The 19,613-nt window shown below is 35.5% G+C and overlaps 1 protein-coding gene across 4 annotated transcripts in view; it reads left to right on the forward strand.

Annotated features, from left to right (window-relative positions):
- Positions 1–19,613, forward strand: part of TJP2 (tight junction protein 2) — a 148,795-nt gene that overhangs the window by 95,792 nt on the left and 33,390 nt on the right. For all 4 annotated transcript variants that reach the window (XM_072611153.1, XM_072611134.1, XM_072611127.1 and 1 more), the window contains exons 2-7: positions 1,551–1,604; positions 7,212–7,336; positions 10,878–10,980; positions 12,193–12,745; positions 17,883–17,986; positions 18,851–19,004. In XM_072611153.1, the coding sequence (XP_072467254.1) occupies positions 1,560–1,604; positions 7,212–7,336; positions 10,878–10,980; positions 12,193–12,745; positions 17,883–17,986; positions 18,851–19,004 (1,084 nt within the window). In that variant the 5' untranslated portion in view covers positions 1,551–1,559. The remainder of the gene's footprint in view (positions 1–1,550; positions 1,605–7,211; positions 7,337–10,877; positions 10,981–12,192; positions 12,746–17,882; positions 17,987–18,850; positions 19,005–19,613) is intronic.

Consider the following 19,613-nt stretch of genomic DNA (forward strand, 5'->3'; position numbering starts at 1 on the left):
GGATTGTTTATTTTACCTTTGGCCTCATTGTTTTAGAATATTATTGATTGTGTGTGTGACTTAATTTGGTTGGATGAAATTCCTTCAGTGTCTTGCTGTTTGTTTTTTTGTGACAATAGCTGACATTTTTATAATGTTTTAAGATTCCCAAAGGTCTTGTTATCCATTGTCTTATTTGGACTTCACTGCCGAAAAGGGCTACTGGTAATCCTCATTTTACTGAAAAAGGTGGCTCTGGGTACAGTTGAGTGAGCTGTACCCTTTCACCCAGCTGTGGGATGGGAATCCAGAAAAATGGCCCTGATTCTGACCGCAGATCTGTCATTTCCTTCAGTATTTTGTGTTTGGGAATTTTGTTACCACAGTGGAGCTGGAGTAATACAACCATTCTAGTAAGTTACTCCACACATTAATTAGTTGAGCAGATTTTTAAAAAAATTATACTAATTTAAATATCATCACATTATTTGGTAAATATAACAGATTCTAATCAAAGGTAAAATGGGTAAATGAGAGCTAATTCTTGTTTCTTTTCTAATTTAACTGGTTTCCTTCCCACAAACCCCACACTGATCCCCTCTCTGTTTGCCAGCTTTAAGAAAGTATGTGCTTTGGCTTGATTTGTGAAGCCTGTGTTTCAATTACCATGGTGCTTTGAAAAGCGAACAATGACAAGCCTGCAAGCCTGAAAGGCGAAGGGGGTGGGGAGAAGTCCATATAGGAAATTCAGAGAAAGTGCTTCTGGTCTTTTAGAAATGTTTTCTCTTCTTTGAAGATCCAAGGGGTGAGAGGGACTGACTGTTTTCTGATGCTGAGAGGGGAATGGTTGTCATTTTTTCTAGAAACAACCACACTATTGCCACTCTGTTTCTGCTTCTATTTATTGTGGATACAGATCTCCCTTTGTCAGTCTGAGTCAGGCAAGTGTAGAAGAGATTTCCTAATTACTACCATGGACTATTGAGTATTTGAGCTACTGAAAACCAGAGAGATAGCATGGATGAAAGAAATTGTTAATACTGTTTCTTCCCCAAACCCTTCTGTTCTATTTGTTTTCCCAGAGCTGCTAACAAACCATAAAGTTCAGGGTCAGTTTTATTCTTACTTTGGCCATTACCATTTCAGCTGAAGATGTCCAGTTAACAAAGGAAATTATGAAATATGTGCAGTGGGTTGGGGGATGGGAAGCTAGGGTGGGGAGTATGGAAACCTGGGTTCTGATGACTTCGTGGTCAGGCTGTTATATCCTAGCTGTGTGACTCTAGGTATATAATTTAATCTTTCTGAGTTTCCGTTGTCTTGTCTGCTTTTGAAGGCAGATGATCTTTAGTATAGAGGACATAGGTAGAAAAAGATAGAGAAGATACTTAAAAAAAAACAAAAAAATGACACAACTTCAAAGTTTTGTTTACCAAAAGAGTAGCTTGACTGGGTTCTGGGTGTAGGGATTCTGTGAATGTGTGTTGATTTGATTATGAACTCTCATTTCAATCTCAGGACTTGTCCTGTTTTGCTTTTCTGTCTGATTGGTTTTGTTTATTATATTATAGGCTCCAGGCATGGAAGAGCTGATATGGGAGCAGTATACTGTGACCTTGCAAAAGGTAAGTGTGTTTTCTGCCTTTCAAATGTTGAGGGAAGGAAACCAGCATTTATAAAGTACCTAACGTAACAAGAAACTATAGTAGAAAATATGATCTTATTTGATCCTGACAACAGCCTTGTGAGGAAGGTGATATTATTCCCATTTTAGAATTGAGGAGACTGCGGCACACGGTTCAGTGACTTGCCCAGGGTCCCATAGTTGGTAAGTGTCTGAAGTCACATTTGAACTCAAGTTTTGACTCGGGCCCAGATCGCCATCCATTGTGCCACCACGTTGGAATATTGTTTTCAGAACTATAATATTAACTCTGCTTGTGTATATGCATGGTTTCTGCAATAACAATAAAATAAACCAAACATAATTAATGTTATTAAGAATAGTAATGCATTGTAAGAACTTGCTAATACAAAATTGCTGTCAAGAAAGAAAAGTACACAAGTTTTTGACAATTATGTAAATGGAACATGAGGCTGAATATTTTCTAGCCTTCTAAAAACAGAATTCTGCATCAGTTTCAGAGAGGTCCTATAGTCTATTCACCTCCCAACAAGACTGGGCAAAACACAGTTAAAATTGTTTGAGGACTGTATAGGAAGGGAGGGAACTTGGGAAAAGCTACTCTGTAGCATCTGCCGGCAGCCCTCTTGCAGGTCCATAGGACATTCCCCACTGAGTTCTAAGTCCAAACTAAATTAAAGAGTACTGACCTAGAAGTCAGGAAATTTGGACTCTAACGATAGAGATTTTGGGTTTTTATTGTTTTGACATTTGGATCCATTGACTCATTCTATCTGCTTCCAGAATTATGTCTCTTGTATATCAGGTAAGGCAATCAATCCACTTGACACCTCTCTCTGAGTCTTAATTTCTCCTCCTGCAAAACGAAGGGGCTAGATAATATAATTTAGCCCTGATATCTTATCTTTGCTGAACTATATTTCATCTTTTCATTCAGTTCACTCAGGACTTTAGTCCTGAACCACTCAAGGTTCCTTCCAGCTCTACAATTCTCAATTATATAAGTGTGTGTGTGTGTGTGTGTGTACACACATATATGTATATAAAATTCTTAATTAAGATTAAAAGCTTAATCAGGATGCTATTTGTTTTCCATTCTATATTTCATTGCCTAATTTCGAATTTCTTTAGCATTTACTTTATAGTCTATATACTCCATTATTTTGGAGTTCACATATATCCTGGGAATTGTTCCCTAGATCCCCTCTATATGTGTATAGATCTTGTGTTCCTTAAGAAGCAGGATGAAGTGTGCATACAAAGTGTCCCCATACCTTTAATTAATTAATTGCAGAAACTCTTCTTAACTTCTCAGCTTGAGTACTGAGCCCTACCTATCCTGATCTCTCAAGTTGCTTGTATCCCCCCATTTTATATACAGATTCATATACTGACCTCTCTATATACACACATTTGTGTATATGTGTGGGTGTATGCACACAGAGAGACAGCCCGGCATACTGGATGGAGTTGAGAATACCTGAGTCCAAATCTGACCTATGCCACATAGTAAGTGTATGACCAGAACAGAAATCACTGAATCTTTCATTGCCTCCAGGCAATAAACTGGCAGGACTGATGCCATTGCATCATCTTCTTCTTCCAGCAATGAAGCCACAAGTCAAGCTTATCCTCCAAAATATTTTGTATATAGTTAGGTACATGCAAAGGTTTTACCTGATAGAATGTGAGTTCCTTGAGGGTTACGATTGTTTTAATTTGTTTTTCTATCCCTAATGAACAGTCTGGCACAGAGAAAATGTTTAATTCTGATAAATTTTTTTTCATAAAGCAGTTTCTTTTCAGTCTTGGAGCTATGAATTAGATACAGTGCTAAATGTAATAAAGGACTGCTCTAAGGTCCATGCCTGTTATTTTTGAATATACACCTCCCTGTGTTATTTTATGTACCAGTCAGTCAAATCAGTAGCCATATATTTGGTAACATGTTGTTGTTCAGTAATTTTTCAATTTTATCTGATCCTTCATGACCCCATTTGGGGTTTTCTTGGCAAAGATACTGGAGTAGTTTGCCATTTTCTTCTCCAGTTTATTTTACAGATGAGGAAAGTGAGGCAGACAAGATTAAGTGACTTGCCCAAAGTCACACAGTAGTAAGTGTCTAAGGTCAGATTTGAATTTGGGAAGATGAGTCTGTAGGCGCAGCACTCTATCCATTGCTCCACCTGGTGCCCCAAGCTGTTAGGGAAAAAAAATCCCATAATTTCATATTTTTGTCAGTGGTTTGTGATCTGCTGGTTTTGACTTCTCTTTAGTTGCTTTTTAGTTCCCTGAATTTGATCTAACAAATACAAGAAAGTATTCATAATTTTTCTTTTTTTCTTTGGGAAAAGGTTTTCCATGTTGAATTAGGCCTAATCAAATACTGTACTTAAAATATATTTTGAAACATATAAATAGATGTTTCAAAAGTATCTAAATAGAGGTCTGTGAATAATGAAATTGGAGTGAATTAGACATTTTTTTCACAAGAGTTCTGGACACCTCACAGGTGTAATAAAATTTACATATACTTCCTATGTCTGAGGGTAGTTTAAAAGCTGTACTTATGTATAGTTATTTTATAGGATTTCAAAAATAGATTTGTAGTCTATGAGCTTTATAATTTTTCTTTTGTATTTGGGAAATCAATTATCCTTGCCACTGTGTATATAAATGGAAGCACTGTATAATTTTAAAGGTTGCAGAACATCTACTTTATTGATCCAAATATAGCCTGTAATTTTCTTCCCAGTTTGACTTGTATAAAATCTGAGTGTAGCCAGTCATCAGCTTTATTGTTTTAGAATATATATACATGGACATACACATCCACACAAGTATGTGTATATGCGTGTGTGCACGTGTGTGTGTGCATGTATGTGTGTGTGTGTTCTTTCAAAGAGATAAAGAGCTTTAATTCTGGGAAAACAAAAAGTCAAGAATATCAAGGGAATCAATGGAAGAAAAAACAGAAGTAAAGCAACCTCGTACTGCCAGATTTCAGACTATTATAAGACAGTCATCATCAAAACAATCTGGTACTGGCTAAGAAATAGAGTAATTGATTAGCAGAGTAAATACACAATATACAGAGTTAAATGACACAGTGGACCTAGTGTTTGATAAACCTAAAGTTACAAGATTTGGGGGTAAGAACTCACTATTCGTCAAAAACTACTGGGAAAATTGGAAAATATTCTGGAAAAAACTAGGCATAGACCAATATCTCATATACCAAGATAAGACCAATATGGGTTCATGATTTAGATATCAGGTGTGACATAAATAAATTAGGGGAGCTCAGAAAAAAATTACCTGTGATATCTATGGACAAGGGATGATTTTATGACCAAAGGAGACCATGAGGTAAGATGGATAATTTTGATAACAAGAAATTAAAAAGGTCTTGCACAAATAAAAACAACATAGCCAAAATAAGAAAAGCAGGAAACTGGGAAACAAATTTTATGGCAAGTTTCTCTGATAAATCTAATTTCTCTAATATTTGGGAAACAAAGCCAAATTTATTTAAAAAAAAGAAATAAAAGAGCCATTTCCCAATTGATAAATGATTAAAGGAGATATGAATAGGGAGTTTTCAGAAGAAGAAATCAAAATTATCAATGGTCACATAAAAATGCTTTAAATCAATAATAATTAGAAAACTGCAAATTAAAACAACTGAGGTACCTACCACCCCAATCTATCAGATTGGCTAACATGACAGAAAAGGAAAATAAATGTTGGCTGGGATATGGAAAAGTAGGCACATTCATTCACTGTTGGAGGTGTTGAACTGGTCCAATCATTCTGGAAAAATTTGAACTGTGCTTAACTATAAAACTGTGTATACTCTTTGACCCAGAAATACTACTACCTAGGTGTGTGCCCTAGAGAGATCAAAGCAAAAGGGAAAGGACCTATGTATACAAAAAATATTTATAGCAACTTTTTTTTTTATGGGGACAAAGAATTGTGGTATATGATTGTGATGAAATACTGTTGTGCTATAAGAAATGATTTCGGAATAAGAAAGATTTCGGAAATACCTGGGAATACCAGCTGATGCAAAGTAAAATGAGCAGAACCAAGAGACCATTGTCCCCAGTGATAGCAATATTGTAATGCTGAGCAACTGTAAAAAAGACACGGCTACTCTGACCAATACAATGATCCACAGCAATTCTAAAAGACTACTGATGAAATATGCTATGCACCTCCAGAGAGAGAACTGATGAACTTTGAGTGAAGATTGAAGTATATTTTTTCCACGTAATTTTTCTTGCTTTTTTCAATATGGCTAATAAAAAAAATGTACTGCATGACATCCCATGTAAATGAGTATCATTGTCTGCCTTCTCAATGGATTTGGGAGGGGTTGGAGGAAGAGAGAATTTAGAACTGAAAATAAAATTGTCATAAGTAAATACTCTTAAAAATAAATAGATTTTTTTAAAAACCCAAAGAGATCTTATTTGGGGACAAGGTGAATCATTTTTGGACTATAATGACACTTTTGAAAGGCAGCATAACCCTTGTATGTAGAGAACAGGTTTAGAATTGGTAACACCTCTATTCAAATTCCATCTCTAGCTTATTGTCTTGTGATCCCTGGGCAAGTCACCTAACTTTTCAGTTCTCTTAGGCAACTCTTTAAAACTATTATTTGCAGATTTGCAATAGCTGAAGAAATTTTCTTCCTTAGGATTCCCTTATACCGGAAATTTTGGGTCTTTAAAATTATTGAGGATCCTTTAGAGTTTTAACAATTATTGAAGACCAAGAGCTTTGTTTTGTATAGATTATATTTACTATACTGGGTATTAAAATGAGTAAAAATAAAAAATCCTTATTTCAAAAGGACAAGAATATGCCCATTAAAAGTTAACACAAGTGATATTTTATGAAAAAGAATTTCTTCAAAACAAAAAGGTGGATGACATCGTTTTATATATTTTTGCAAATCTAAGGTTTGACTTAGTAGAAGACAGCATATCTGCTTTAGCATTCATTCTGTTGCAATATGTTGTCTGGATTGGAGTTTTCATATAAAGAAGATCTAGACTTACACAGATATTAGCTGGAAAAGGGAATGTTTTTATTAAAAGATTAGGCAAATAATATCTTAATATTATTATGAAAATTATTTTGACCTTGAATACCCAAAGAAAAGATATTAAGGTCCCTTAGGGTTTCACAGACCACACTTTGAGAACTATTTGTCCATATCGAAGAAAGCATAGATCAGCTCAAATGGAAATCTTTCTATTTCAGGCCAGTATGACTCAAACCTACAAAACAGTCATATTAGTGCTAAGTAACACCTAGAGTCTTCTGGTACCTTGGATCAATGTCCTGGTCTATATTATCATTTTCCCCTCTTAGAGTTTAGAAGATGGGATCATGTAAATGATGACTTTGAAATTCTAATCCTGCCTACCAACTGTAGCATACTTTTTGACTTGTGGGCTCTAGCGATAGGTTCACCCTTTATTCCTATGAGTACTTATGTTGAAATATGAATATTCTGCATGGAACAGCTTTCTGCTTACTTTTGTCATCTACTTTTCCCTCATTATAAAAGGATTCCAAAAGAGGATTTGGTATCGCTGTGTCTGGGGGAAGAGATAACCCCCACTTTGAAAATGGTGAAACATCAATCGTCATCTCAGATGTACTTCCAGGTGGGCCTGCAGATGGACTACTTCAGTAAGTGTGTTTGTTTCTGATTTGATTAATTTTGACCTTGTGTGTAATTATTTTAAATTAGATCTCTTTTTAGAATTTAAAATGGACCCAGGACATGGGAAAATGCACAAGCCTTACTAGCAATAAAATAAATAGAAATGAAAATAACTTTTTACGTTTTCAATCAGTGCCTTTTAAACTAGAAAAGATAAATGTAAAACATTCAATCTTTGTGAGTCTGTGGTGTAACAGGCATAGAAACATTATTCTTTGTATTATAAATATTTTTGGATTACACTTTGGAGCATATCTCCTCTCCATCTGTAAAATGATGGGCTTGTATTCAATTGCCCTCAAAAATTCCTATCATCCTTTGTCTTATGAAAATGTAACATGAATTACAAAACATTTACATACTCTTTAACCCATTGATTTCATTTTTTGGTATTTACCCCCAAGAAATTAAATTTTTAAAGTGGGTAGGATAATTTGTGTAAAAGCTGTTCCTATCAATACTATTTATGATGGGAGGTGGGAGTGGGAGAAGAAACACCCTAACTACCCGACAATTGGGAGGTGAATAAGTAAATTACACTATATTAATAAGATGGAACACCAAATAAATCTTAAAAATCAAATATATGTGTACTGTGTCAACATGAAGCTTCAGGTGAAAATATAATATGTATGCAGTGGTTATGACTATCTAAAATAGATCTGAAGATAGTTTGGAATGATCAAAAGTTTAGACCAAAGGTTTTTAACCCTTTTCGTATGATGGACTTCTCAGAAATTTTTAAGTGCATAAAGTGAAATACCTAGTATTAAAAGGAAACCCATTACATTGAAATTATCTATCTGTCTGTCTGTCTGTCTATCTATCTAAGAAACCTTGGTTGAAAATTCTATATACGAAATAACCTGGCATTATGGATAGAGAGGTAGTCTCAGAGTGAGAAACACCAGAGTTCAAGTCTTACCTTTACTCTGGGCTAGTCACTGAATTTCTTGGTACTCAAGGACTTGTTAGCACTCAACACAGTTGCAGAGAAGGCAGGTTGAGTTTCCACTCTCCAGTGAAATCACAGATCCAATCCCTATCTCTTTTCTTTTTAGAATTTAAAATGCTTATGGATGGGAATTCAAATTGGATTCCAAAACATTGTTTTCTGAACTCCCATTCCCACTTTGGGTACATCTTAAATCAAAAGACCATGTCACCATGGAGAAATATTTGGATGGAAAATAAGAAGCAAACTGAAGGCTTTGGTTTTATGAGATATGGTGGAGCTGAACAAACAATAAAACCTTTTATTTTCATTTTCTTCCTGCTTTCTCCTCAATAACCTCCTCTCAAATTTCTTTTTCTCTCTGTTTTAAAATATGCATGAATTTCACATAGAGAGCCTGTATTGAAGTTACTAAGCTAAATTTTCTCTTGAGAATAAGCAGTAAGAACCATTTACTCTGAGTGCTCTGAAGCATTAGTTTTACTAAATACTACTATCCTTATTGAAAAATAGTGCCACATTAAATGGTTCCTAATGTTTTCTCTAGTTCTCTAGTTCTACCTTTAGAGAATTCAGTTATGTAGATTTTTTTTTTAAGCTACTTTTTCAGTGGTCTTTGGACAGCTCTATAGTTTGGGGGATTTTGGGCGGAGGGAGGGATAGGCAGGAAAGTAACCTAAATCATTTGAATAGGTTTTACTAAAAGCCAGTGAGATGTCATTTTAGCAATCTTGCATTCCTAATAAAGTTCTCAAATTTGACTGTTGGCATAATCTAGGAAAAGGATCTTTAACTTTTTGTTGTCATGGATGCCTTTGGCAGTCTGGTGAAGTCTATGGATCTTTTTCTCTACATAAATTTTTTAAATGCACAAAATAAAATACATAGGATTACAAAAGAAACATTACAGTGGACTACTGTTAGCAAATTTTACCTTTTATTTTTAAAAGGCCAATATGTTTCAGGTTAAGAACTTCTGGAGCTAGGCTCTCTTAATCTACCAAAAAAGTTTTTGTTTTGTCTTGTTTTCCAGAAAACAGATACATGTTTTCTTAACAACCCAGTTCTTTATAATGTTACCTGGTCTGGACTTGGACGGAGGAGGATGACCAGAACCCCTGCCTATACCTCATGACCATTTAATTTTCTGGCACCCAGCCTAAAACCCAGGTCATTAGCACCATCTCCTGAATGTTTCTGGCTACCAATCTTCCTCTGGTTTTCTCCCTCCCAGACTCCAGCATGATGCAAGTTTTCTTTCCCCTCTTCCTTTTCCAGGTCACCTGATCTTACCGCACCAACTTTTATGTATTTTAAAGGAGAATTATTACAAAGCTCTACAAGGAAAACAGTTTTTCTAAAGGAGAGGAGGACATTTAATAACAAAAGAATGTGTTTTGAAAATTGTAGATATTCCTAGAATATTTTCCTAAACCTTAGCACCTTAAATTGTTTTTCTTAGCTTTTCTTCCTTCTTAGTCTTGGCCTCGGTTTAGTTCCAATGTCTTTGTCATGGCTTTAGCTGGCCAGGCTACTATGTCTTAAACCTCTGGATTCTTTTGAATGTGATGGGTTAGGAATCTTATGCAGGTACTGTGAGAAAGGTACACAGTTTTTCCATAGTACTATTTCAAAGCTCATTCATTCCCAGAGTACCTCACATTGCTCATGGTTTGTAGAAGTTCCTAGACCTACTCCCTTCCCTTAAGGGAGAGACTCTGCCCAAATATATCCTATTGACTGTCTTGTTATACCTCACCCTGTTCCTAGGGCTTTTTAATGCGCTGACTTTTGAAAGCAAATGTTTCTTATACTTCTTCCCATCTCTATTTTGGTGGGTCTGCTTAAGATATATTTCACTAATTAGACCTTTTTGGTCACCCGGCACTAGATGGTCAAAATCACTGCTGCCTCTACCTACCTTGATCTTGGAGTCTTAATGCTATGGCCAAACTATGACTCTAGTAGACTATGTGATTGTAAGGAGAAGATACTGGCCCTTTATCATGGTGATGTCATTTTGGTCCTCTTTGAGAATGAAGGACAAAAATCAACCAACTGACTCTATGACATGAATTCCTACCCCAGACTTTGTAGCTTTTAGCCTTTGTGATCTCTCCCTAGTCTGCTACTCAGTAACTGAATTGATAAATATCCTAGAGCTAAACAAAATCCTTTTTTTGTTTCCCCTCTAGGTATCTCACCATTTTCATTATTTTAAGGGAAAGAATCACTAGGCTACTCTCCCCGATGACTCCTAAAGACTATGCTTTTTACTGTATACCAATAAAAGCTACATTGACATAAAACAGTATCACCATATTTTGATAAATAAAGTATATCCATAATAGGTTTTTCTAAATTATTTCAAATGGATATGACCCTTCCAACTTAGTGGAGTTGTAATTTATTACATGTAATGTAATGTAATAAAATATAACATTGATGAGTATCAGTTATTGAATGTTTAAAATTGCTTTATGCTTACAATTGATCTCGAATTATTTTAAATGAGAAGTTTATCACAATTCATTTTATATTTTTGTTTATAGAGAAAATGACAGAGTGGTTATGGTTAATGGCACCCCCATGGAGGATGTACCGCATTCATTTGCTGTTCAGCAATTGAGAAAAAGTGGGAAGATTGCTGCTATTGTAAGCTATGGATTCACATTTCGCTTTTGTTTCTTTGCGCAGAAGAAAACGACCACTTTTAACTGTCTGAAGGAACAATCCAGAATCCAATTGCTTTTGTGTTTTTAATGCTGTTTTGTGTGTGTGTGTGTGTGTGTGTGTGTATGCTTTGAGTTTTTGAGTGGGTAGAGTTTTTAATTAAAGGAGAGGATGGAAGAGACTTCTGGGAGGTTTTTTGTCTCTGTCTCTCTCTCCCTCCCCTCCCATCTCCAATAAGCTTCTAATTTGTCAAAGCATATCATTCTAGGTTCAATAACAACCTGTTTTATTGAAATGAAATAGCTTGTGAAAAGATTAAAGTATACTGCAAGAGTAAAAATAAAATAGCATAGAGGATTTTAAGGCATTTAAAAAGGGTTTTACATATTTAAGGGATTTATTATGATAAATAATTTTTGAAGGAAAAAAAGCTTACTTGAATAACAAAGGGTGATGGCACAGGTCCTGTACCAAGAGTGAACTGGATATGTGTGCTAGTAAGCAAAGGAGCAGGCTTTGTTTTATTTCTCTAAAATTGTACGGAAGTTTATTTATCTTTCTTTATATCTACACATGATTAACAGTCTTTAATACCCCCACCCCATTCCATCCGTACTGCAATGGAACCCTTGTATCTATGGGATTTACTTTTGTGAAGTAAAACAAGTAAGATTAATGATCATATCTGACAATATAAGCCTCATTTTATATCTAAAGTCCATCACCTCTGCCAAAGACAAGGCTCTTTGTTGCATGTGTTCCTTTGGTTGTTGCAAGTGCCCAGCTTTCTCATGATAAGCCAATTCACATATAAAAAGAAGAAAATTAAGTACTACCAATTTCTTTGATGTATGATGCCAAAGTTCTGAAGAAATGCATCAAAGTTAACATGGAATGTCAGTGAGAAAAACGAATTTTGAATAATTAAATGAATATGAATATAAACATCAAACATGCATATTTTATTTTTACTAGACTCAGAACACTTGAAGGAAAGAGATTATTCTACATTGTTAATTCTATATTTATTAGAAATAAATGCATAAGTAATAGTCTTATTTATTAGAAAACAGTGAATATTTCACAGTAATCTCTGAGGTTTCAAATTTAGTTTTGAGTGGGAGCAGATTCTTATAGGGAATGGCATTTTTTATGATTATACTTCATTTTCACTGCAAGTGCTTGTTTCAACAGGTTGTCAAGAGACCCCGCAAAGTGCAGCTTGCTCCTCTAAGGGGCAGCCCTTCCATGGATCCAGATGAACGGGCTTTCCATGTAATGGATGACCAGGCAGAGTTCGATGGCAGAAGTGCCCGCAGTGGATACAGTGAAAGGAGCTGGCACAGTGGCAATGGAGGACGTAGCCGCAGTTGGGAAAATAGCCCTGAAAGAAGACTTCCCCATGATCAACCTCATGGCCGAGAAAGGAGCTACAGCCGTGAACGTAGTCGGGGCCGGAGTCTGGAGAGAGGTTTAGATCAGGACTATAGAAGAGACAGGAGCCGAGGCCGAAGCATTGACCGAGATGATAGTTATGACCGTGGCTATCGAAGAGATTATAGTCCATCTGCAGAGTACAGCCAGAGGCATTCAAGTAATGTTAGGTATGAGATGAGGAAGAGCCACAGTCGAGATCAACTGCATTCCCGAAGTCCCACTCCTGAGATGAGGCGTCGGCTAGATCATATCGAGCAGCATGATGAAAGACCCATTGATGTCCTTTTGATAAAAAGTAAACCCAATGAAGGTAGTGATGATTTATTACATACAAATTCTTTCTGAAATATTGTAATATGAAAATGGTGTCTTTTTTTGAGGCAAAAGTCCAAAGACACGTTCCTTTTAAAAGGAAATGGCTCGATAAAGAGGTCAAAGGATAGGGCATAAAGACAGAGGACAGAGTCGTCAATAGTGTGGGCCCAGGTTATAGATTCCTCGGGTTTAGAACTGGAAAGGACTTATTACCTAGTTCAACCCTCTTATTTTACAAGTGAGGACACGACATTCCAGAATGGTGGGGCCAGTCGTCCAAAGTCACAGGGCAGTAAGTAGGGGAGCCAGGATTTCAACTTAGCTTTCCTGAATCCAAATGCAGTGTGTGTCCTGATTAAACAGCCAAAGAGTCATGATGGCACAGGTTTGTCTTTATGATCACTTGTTTCCTTCTCACTCTTCTATTTCTCTTCCTTGTCTCTGACTGTCCAAATTAAGAAAGAAATAAGTGGTTGGGGGAGGTCTATATTATTTACCCCAGAGTAAATTGTTTTGCTTTAGAAGCTGCTATAAAAGGTCCTTGAAAAAAAAATGAAAAGATCTCCTGTACCACTCACACAAATGTCTTTCTAATGCTGTTTTGAAAGAAATCTCTTTGACAGCTTACAGAGAAAGGACCAGAGGGAAAATTTTCACACACACACACACACGCACGCACCTGCCCACCCATACTCCTTCCCACCACTGATTATTTCCCCATAGAAACTCCTCTCCAAACTTACAAGTCAAAGAAAAATAGCATTCAGTACACAGGGATTTTGTTTACATGCCACCTTTGTTAAAAAGGCATATCTAATTCATAAAGTTAGTTATATCTGCTATAAAAACCACTCGGGTTTATTTGTTTTTTATGAGACAAAGAATGTTTATTCACATGGACCAAAATAGCCAATCACTTATCCAGGCACCCTCTTGATTTGATTCTAAGGTGCCAGAATTAGATTGATGTAACTCCAGGTTCACTTCTCCTTGGCTTCTGGTATTCTCTGCACCATAGCTTATAGTGATGTCTTGTTTGTCTCTATCTGTGCCCCATTTTAGTGTGGCTTATTTTGACTTTGCAAGAGAAAAAGGTTAAATTCTTTATCCTTGTAACACCAAAAAAAAAAAAAATAGCTTGATTTGTGTTTTGGTGTTCAAAGGACACATCACATCAGTCAGTTCTGGAATATTTTTTCAGGGGGCCAGGTTTTTTTTTTTCTAAATAAAAGCGTGTTAAGGATCTGGTTATATAACTGTATAGAAATGGTTGACTGGAGGATTGTGTAGGAATGTTATTTTCTGAGACTGAACTTAGGGTGTCACTTTACTAAGAGTGAAAGCTAAGAACTCTCCTTTCATCAGGTTCTTTTGTTAACACTGAACTTAAAAGTTCAGTGCAGGGGAGTGTGAAGCCCTTAACTATTTACCATGGCAGGGCATAAAGCAAGCACCCTTCCTTGCCCTGATGAATGAGGACTTTAAAAAAGTGTGAGAAAAGGAATAAGGGAATTCAGTGTTATTTTAAGGGCACTGTTCAGTGCTGACTTTTCTCCATTGGGTCATGCTAGCAGCTTAAATTTCACCTTACAGAACTTCCCACTCATACCCCAACCCAGTGAACCTAGAGCAAAGGTCCCTCAGCTCTTAAGCGTCATTGACTTCTCTTAAGATACCCATTATTTCTCCTGGTCTATATTGTCCTCATTCCATGGATAATGTTTCTTTCTCTTTTCCCATATTTCAGTCTGGTACATTTGTAGTTTAAGTATCATTTCCCCTACCTTCAGAATAAGAGAAATAACACTTAACTATGTTGAGGAATATTTTCTGAAAAAATATTAAACTAAGAGCAACCAAAAAAATCAGTCTCTACAAAGGGCTGGACACAGGAAAGCATGTTGTTATATCTTCAGGTCACTGCATTACTCAGCTGACAATTACCAAAATCGACCTAATTTACTCCCACAAACTATTTCCAAGCCACTGAATCAGAGTTAGAAAGAACCTCGAAGACCACCCAGTTCTTTCCACATTTGAACAGCAATCTTCTCTACAATAACATCTGCAAGTGGTCAGATGGCCTCTAGTAAAAGATAATTCTACTTTGAGGCAATTTTTGCTCTTAGGATTTTTTCCCTTTCTAATAAATCTATCACTTTGCCACTTTCTAAGCACTTCACCCCCCATTTCTTCTTAGATATTTATCCCTATGACCATGGAAAAGTCACTTAACTTCTCTCAGGGCCCCTAGAAACTCTCCAAGATATCTGAAGATAAGTTACTAGTCTGCATTAGTGGAGGGAGTTTACACATAAAGGGTTCCCCTCACTGATAAATCACCAATCTGAAACAGAAAAAAGTAAAATTGTCCATTGTTCTAACTTATTGGGATATTTTAGGGTCCTCTTTCTCTTGTCCTTTCGCCCTCCCTTCCTTCTCTTAAGTTAGTAAACAAACCAATCTGTATGCTTACTCTATGCATTCACTTTAGACATTGTAGCAAGGAGGAAAGGAAATAGAAAAAGATTACATTTAGCACTGAGTTCAGGAGTCAGTAAAGGAGCCCCAACATTTAAACAAAATTTCATTTCCATAAGAGCATGGAGGAATGTAACGTAATTATGTACCTATTTTATCTCTGATTTTAAAAAACTCCACCAAATATGAATCCCAGCTCAGCTGCTTGTTCCTAATGTGACTTTGGGCGATTCACTTTACTTCTTGGCCTCCGTTTCTCCCTCACCTGTAAAATCATAATCTCCTAGGTTCCTTCCAGTTCAAAATTCTATGATCCAACTCTCCTGAGACTTCATTGAATCACTGTTGTGTGCCTGTTTTAAATAAGAAGAAAAAGCTGATCATAATTGTGATAATTGGGCCTGAATATGAGAGCTCCTTCTGACTAATGATGATGCTTCAACAGCTTGGTTTCTCCTCTTAGGAGTCCTCATCAGTATCTTTTATGTTTTAGGTACCATTGTAATCACATTTGATTCAATTTCTTATGACCAATGGGCTTGGCATTGTGGATACAACTTCCTTAAAGGGTGCAGGGGCTTGCATTCTACTGGGAAGAAAAAGCATAGACAAATAGGTGTCATCTAGGCATCAGACATGTGACCCACAGAACACATGCATTCCTGAATGAAGCTTGGACCAAAATAAAATATAATTGGGGAAATATCTAACTATTAATTTTTGAAATGCTAAAACTTAGATGATGTTACTAGATGGTTTTCAGAGGGATTCTGATGTATAGGCTTAGTGACTCCATTTCTATTTGAGTTGGACACCACTGGTATAGAGGAGAGAGTGCTTGTCTTGGAGTGAAGAAAACCTGAGTTTAAATACTCTTCAGACACTTACTAACCAAGTGACCTTGGTTGGGTAAGAAGGTTTCTGTCAGCCTCAGTTTCTTCTTGGATACAGTAAGGATAAAAATTACACTTACTTCAAAGGGTTAAGAGAATTAAATGAGATGATATATATATATTGATATATATGTATGTATATATAGCATTTTGCAAACTTAAAACAACTTTGTAAATGGAAACTGTTATTAAATAAATACAAAGAAGTTTTTTGTTTTATTTTTCTGCTTCAGTAGAGTACTTACAGCTAGATAATTGGGAAGTCTCAGCTGGATGGCAAAGTAGGTAGAATCGTGGGCCTGAAGTCTCTATGAGAGATGACTCATCTCAAATCTGGCCTCAGACACCTACTAGCTGGGCAAATCCCTTACTCTTCTTTGCCTCAGTTTCCACCTTTGTAAAAAATGAAGTGGAGAAGGAAACAGCAAACCATTCTAGTATCTGTGCCAAGAAATCCCCTAAAAAGGGGTCATCGAGCCAGAAAAACTGAAATGACTAAACAATAACAAAGGAGCTAAAACTTCAGCTTTGCTAGGGAATAACTATTTCATAACTTACTAAAGCTGGGACCTGAAAAGTTATCTAGTCCAGTTCTCCCAGTTCACAATTGAAGAATTAAAGATGACTCAGAGCTGGCACTCTTGACTCTAAGTTCAGTACTCTTCTCTCTACAAAATCGAGAAAATGATATATTGCTTTTTAAAATGGAAAAATAAAGATGAGGTAAAGTAATAACTCCATAATCTCAATTCTTCTGCCCCCATCAGCATATTCCTGCCACTTAATAATAATAGTAAAAAGAGGGCTTTTTTTAAATAATTAGGAATTTAAAATTATAGGATTGTAAGATATACAAACTGCCACAAGCTTCTCTTTTGATCTCACATTTTTTTTTACTTTAAAGTTTTCAGTAACTGCAAAATTTTCAGTTATAGTAGAACAAAACTCAGATGTTGTAAGTACAATATTTTATCCAGAATGTGTTTTTTTTATTACAAGAATGCAAATTTGAGGTAATTTTTTAAACATTAAAATAACATATTGTGAAAGTTGGCTATGTAGAGCTTCAACTGCAAAATGGGAGACGTAACATTTAAAAAACATTCTTTGATTACTTGTATAAATAACATCTATCAGTAGTAATTCAGCATGTCTTTCAATATCAGTTCAAATCCACTAACAAAAAAAATCATTTAAAGAACTAAAATACCCTATTTTTATTTCCTCTAAATGATTATATGGGTTATAACTTTATAGAGGAATTTCTCTTCCCTTCCTACCCCAATTTATTAAGAAAACCATAAGGGGTTGGGGGGGAGTGTGCAATGTAGCTGGAGAGACAAGGAAAAGGACTCATGCAGAAGTGATGCTTAACCAGAATCTTAAAGAAAACCAGGGATTCCAAGAGTTAATTTAAGGGACAAAAAAGTTAAACTGTTATAACATAGCTTAACTTTTCTTCCTTTCTTTGCTTCTACTGAAATTTAGCCTCAGAGTTTGACTTTTCAAATGATACAATGATCAACCTAACAAATTTCAAATATAAAAATTAAATTGTGTGGTATATGAACTGAGTGCTTAAAAGCAATGAATAACATATTAGTGAGCCTCTAAGAATGACTTTGACCTTTAATTTTAAGAGAGTTGTGTATATGCCAGATATTCTGGAAGGGTAAGTAATGACTTTGAAAATGTATTTTTGCCCAATTATCTGAGCTTTCTATAAAACATGATGGCATATATGTTTTTGCTTTCTAGAATATGGTCTCCGACTTGGGAGTCAGATTTTCATAAAAGAGATGACTAGAACTGGTCTGGCAACTAAAGATGGCAATCTTCATGAAGGGGACATAATTCTTAAGGTAGGTGTGGATAGAAGATTGCTGTGAGAACCCCTTTTTTTATGTTTATATTTCTTTCCTCTGTTAGAAGACAGTCCTTCCTCTAATTTACTTTATTGTATGACTATGCATATTTGTTTCAAGAAATTTGTTTTTCTCTTTTTCTGTGGGTTGGAGAGTAGGAGGAAGAGAACATATATTTATTTTAACTTTTTTAAATAGAGAAGTGTGGGGAGTTACAGATGTAAAATGTTACACTTTCATTGCATTATTAGTCTTACATAATTGTCTTTACTTTATTACAAGAGGCCTTTCGTGAAATGGGAATTATCTATAAATGTCATAATGAAAATACAAAATATCCATAAAACTTTTTAAAAATAGGTAAAATTTTGGGGTGAGCAGACGTAGGAGAGAGGATGTTATAGTTTTATCTGAAAAGGACATTAGCAACACCTGAACTTCCAAGGATTTCATTAAAGGACTTTTACAATGGGTTGTGTCGTTTTCCCCCACAAACTAAGTACTTTCTCCTTTCACTTTGATATTGTGAAAGCTTCTATTGCTTACAAGGAAAGAAAATAATTAAGAAAATGAATACGTGATTAATTCATTGAAATAATTTTGCTTGTGAACTAAACCACTTAAGTCATTCCACAGATTCAGTTCAACTGTATTTTTGTCTTGAGTTTAGGGGTATGAACAAGCAGAACACAGTTTAAACAGACTATAAATGTTTGAGGACAATTAATTTTAAAGCTGTACCTAAGTCTAGTTGAATCTTACACTTCTGTTTGAATATTTGACAGATCTTCTAGATCTGACAAAATAAAGAATTAGCTTTTTTCTGATGAATGTTTACACTGTTCATAATGTTGTTCACAGATCAATGGCACAGTAACAGAAAATATGTCATTAGCTGATGCCCGAAAACTGATAGAGAAATCAAGAGGGAAACTGCAGCTCGTCGTCTTGAGAGACAGCAAGCAGACGCTAATCAACATACCTTCATTGCACGACAGTGACTCCGAAGTAGAAGGTAAGTTAGCACGTGGGCTGACTTAAGGTGGGTTTTTAGTGTAAGGAATGATGTTATTTTCTTTGGCTTTGTTTAATTTCATATAACCATCCAGAAAAGGAAAAATATAGACATGTAAATTCAAAGAATAATTAGAAAATTCCATTTCATATTTAAATGTTTATACTTTACTTTCAAAAGGTTAGTAATGATTATCATTTGGTCACAGATGTTTTCACATGCTGAGCTAGATCTCTCTCAGTCTAGCTTAGGAAATTCAAACATACCTGTAAAATTCTAAGGGGAGTTATTTTAGAATGTCGACCTGTAATTAGGCAGAACTTGTTCCTGAATAAAATATTATCCCTTTTAAATTTTACACAGTAAAGTTAGAAATTTTCTAATTGTTCTTCCTTTTTTACAATTTGTGGCGTTCGGCTAACATTGAGTGTAAGGCAAAGCTGAAAGGGATAAAATAAAAGTTTGAGTTCTGTCCTTGTTTTCAACAACTTTGAAATATATAAATTTCAAAATTAAGTCTTTTGCATAAATAGATATAATTTTTAAAATATATATTTTAATATATTCTAGCTTTAAAAAATTGGGGGTAGGAAATATCAGGGTTAAGTG

This window comes from Notamacropus eugenii, chromosome 1 (assembly GCF_028372415.1).
Source record: "Notamacropus eugenii isolate mMacEug1 chromosome 1, mMacEug1.pri_v2, whole genome shotgun sequence".
In the NCBI taxonomy this organism is placed as follows: domain Eukaryota; kingdom Metazoa; phylum Chordata; class Mammalia; order Diprotodontia; family Macropodidae; genus Notamacropus; species Notamacropus eugenii.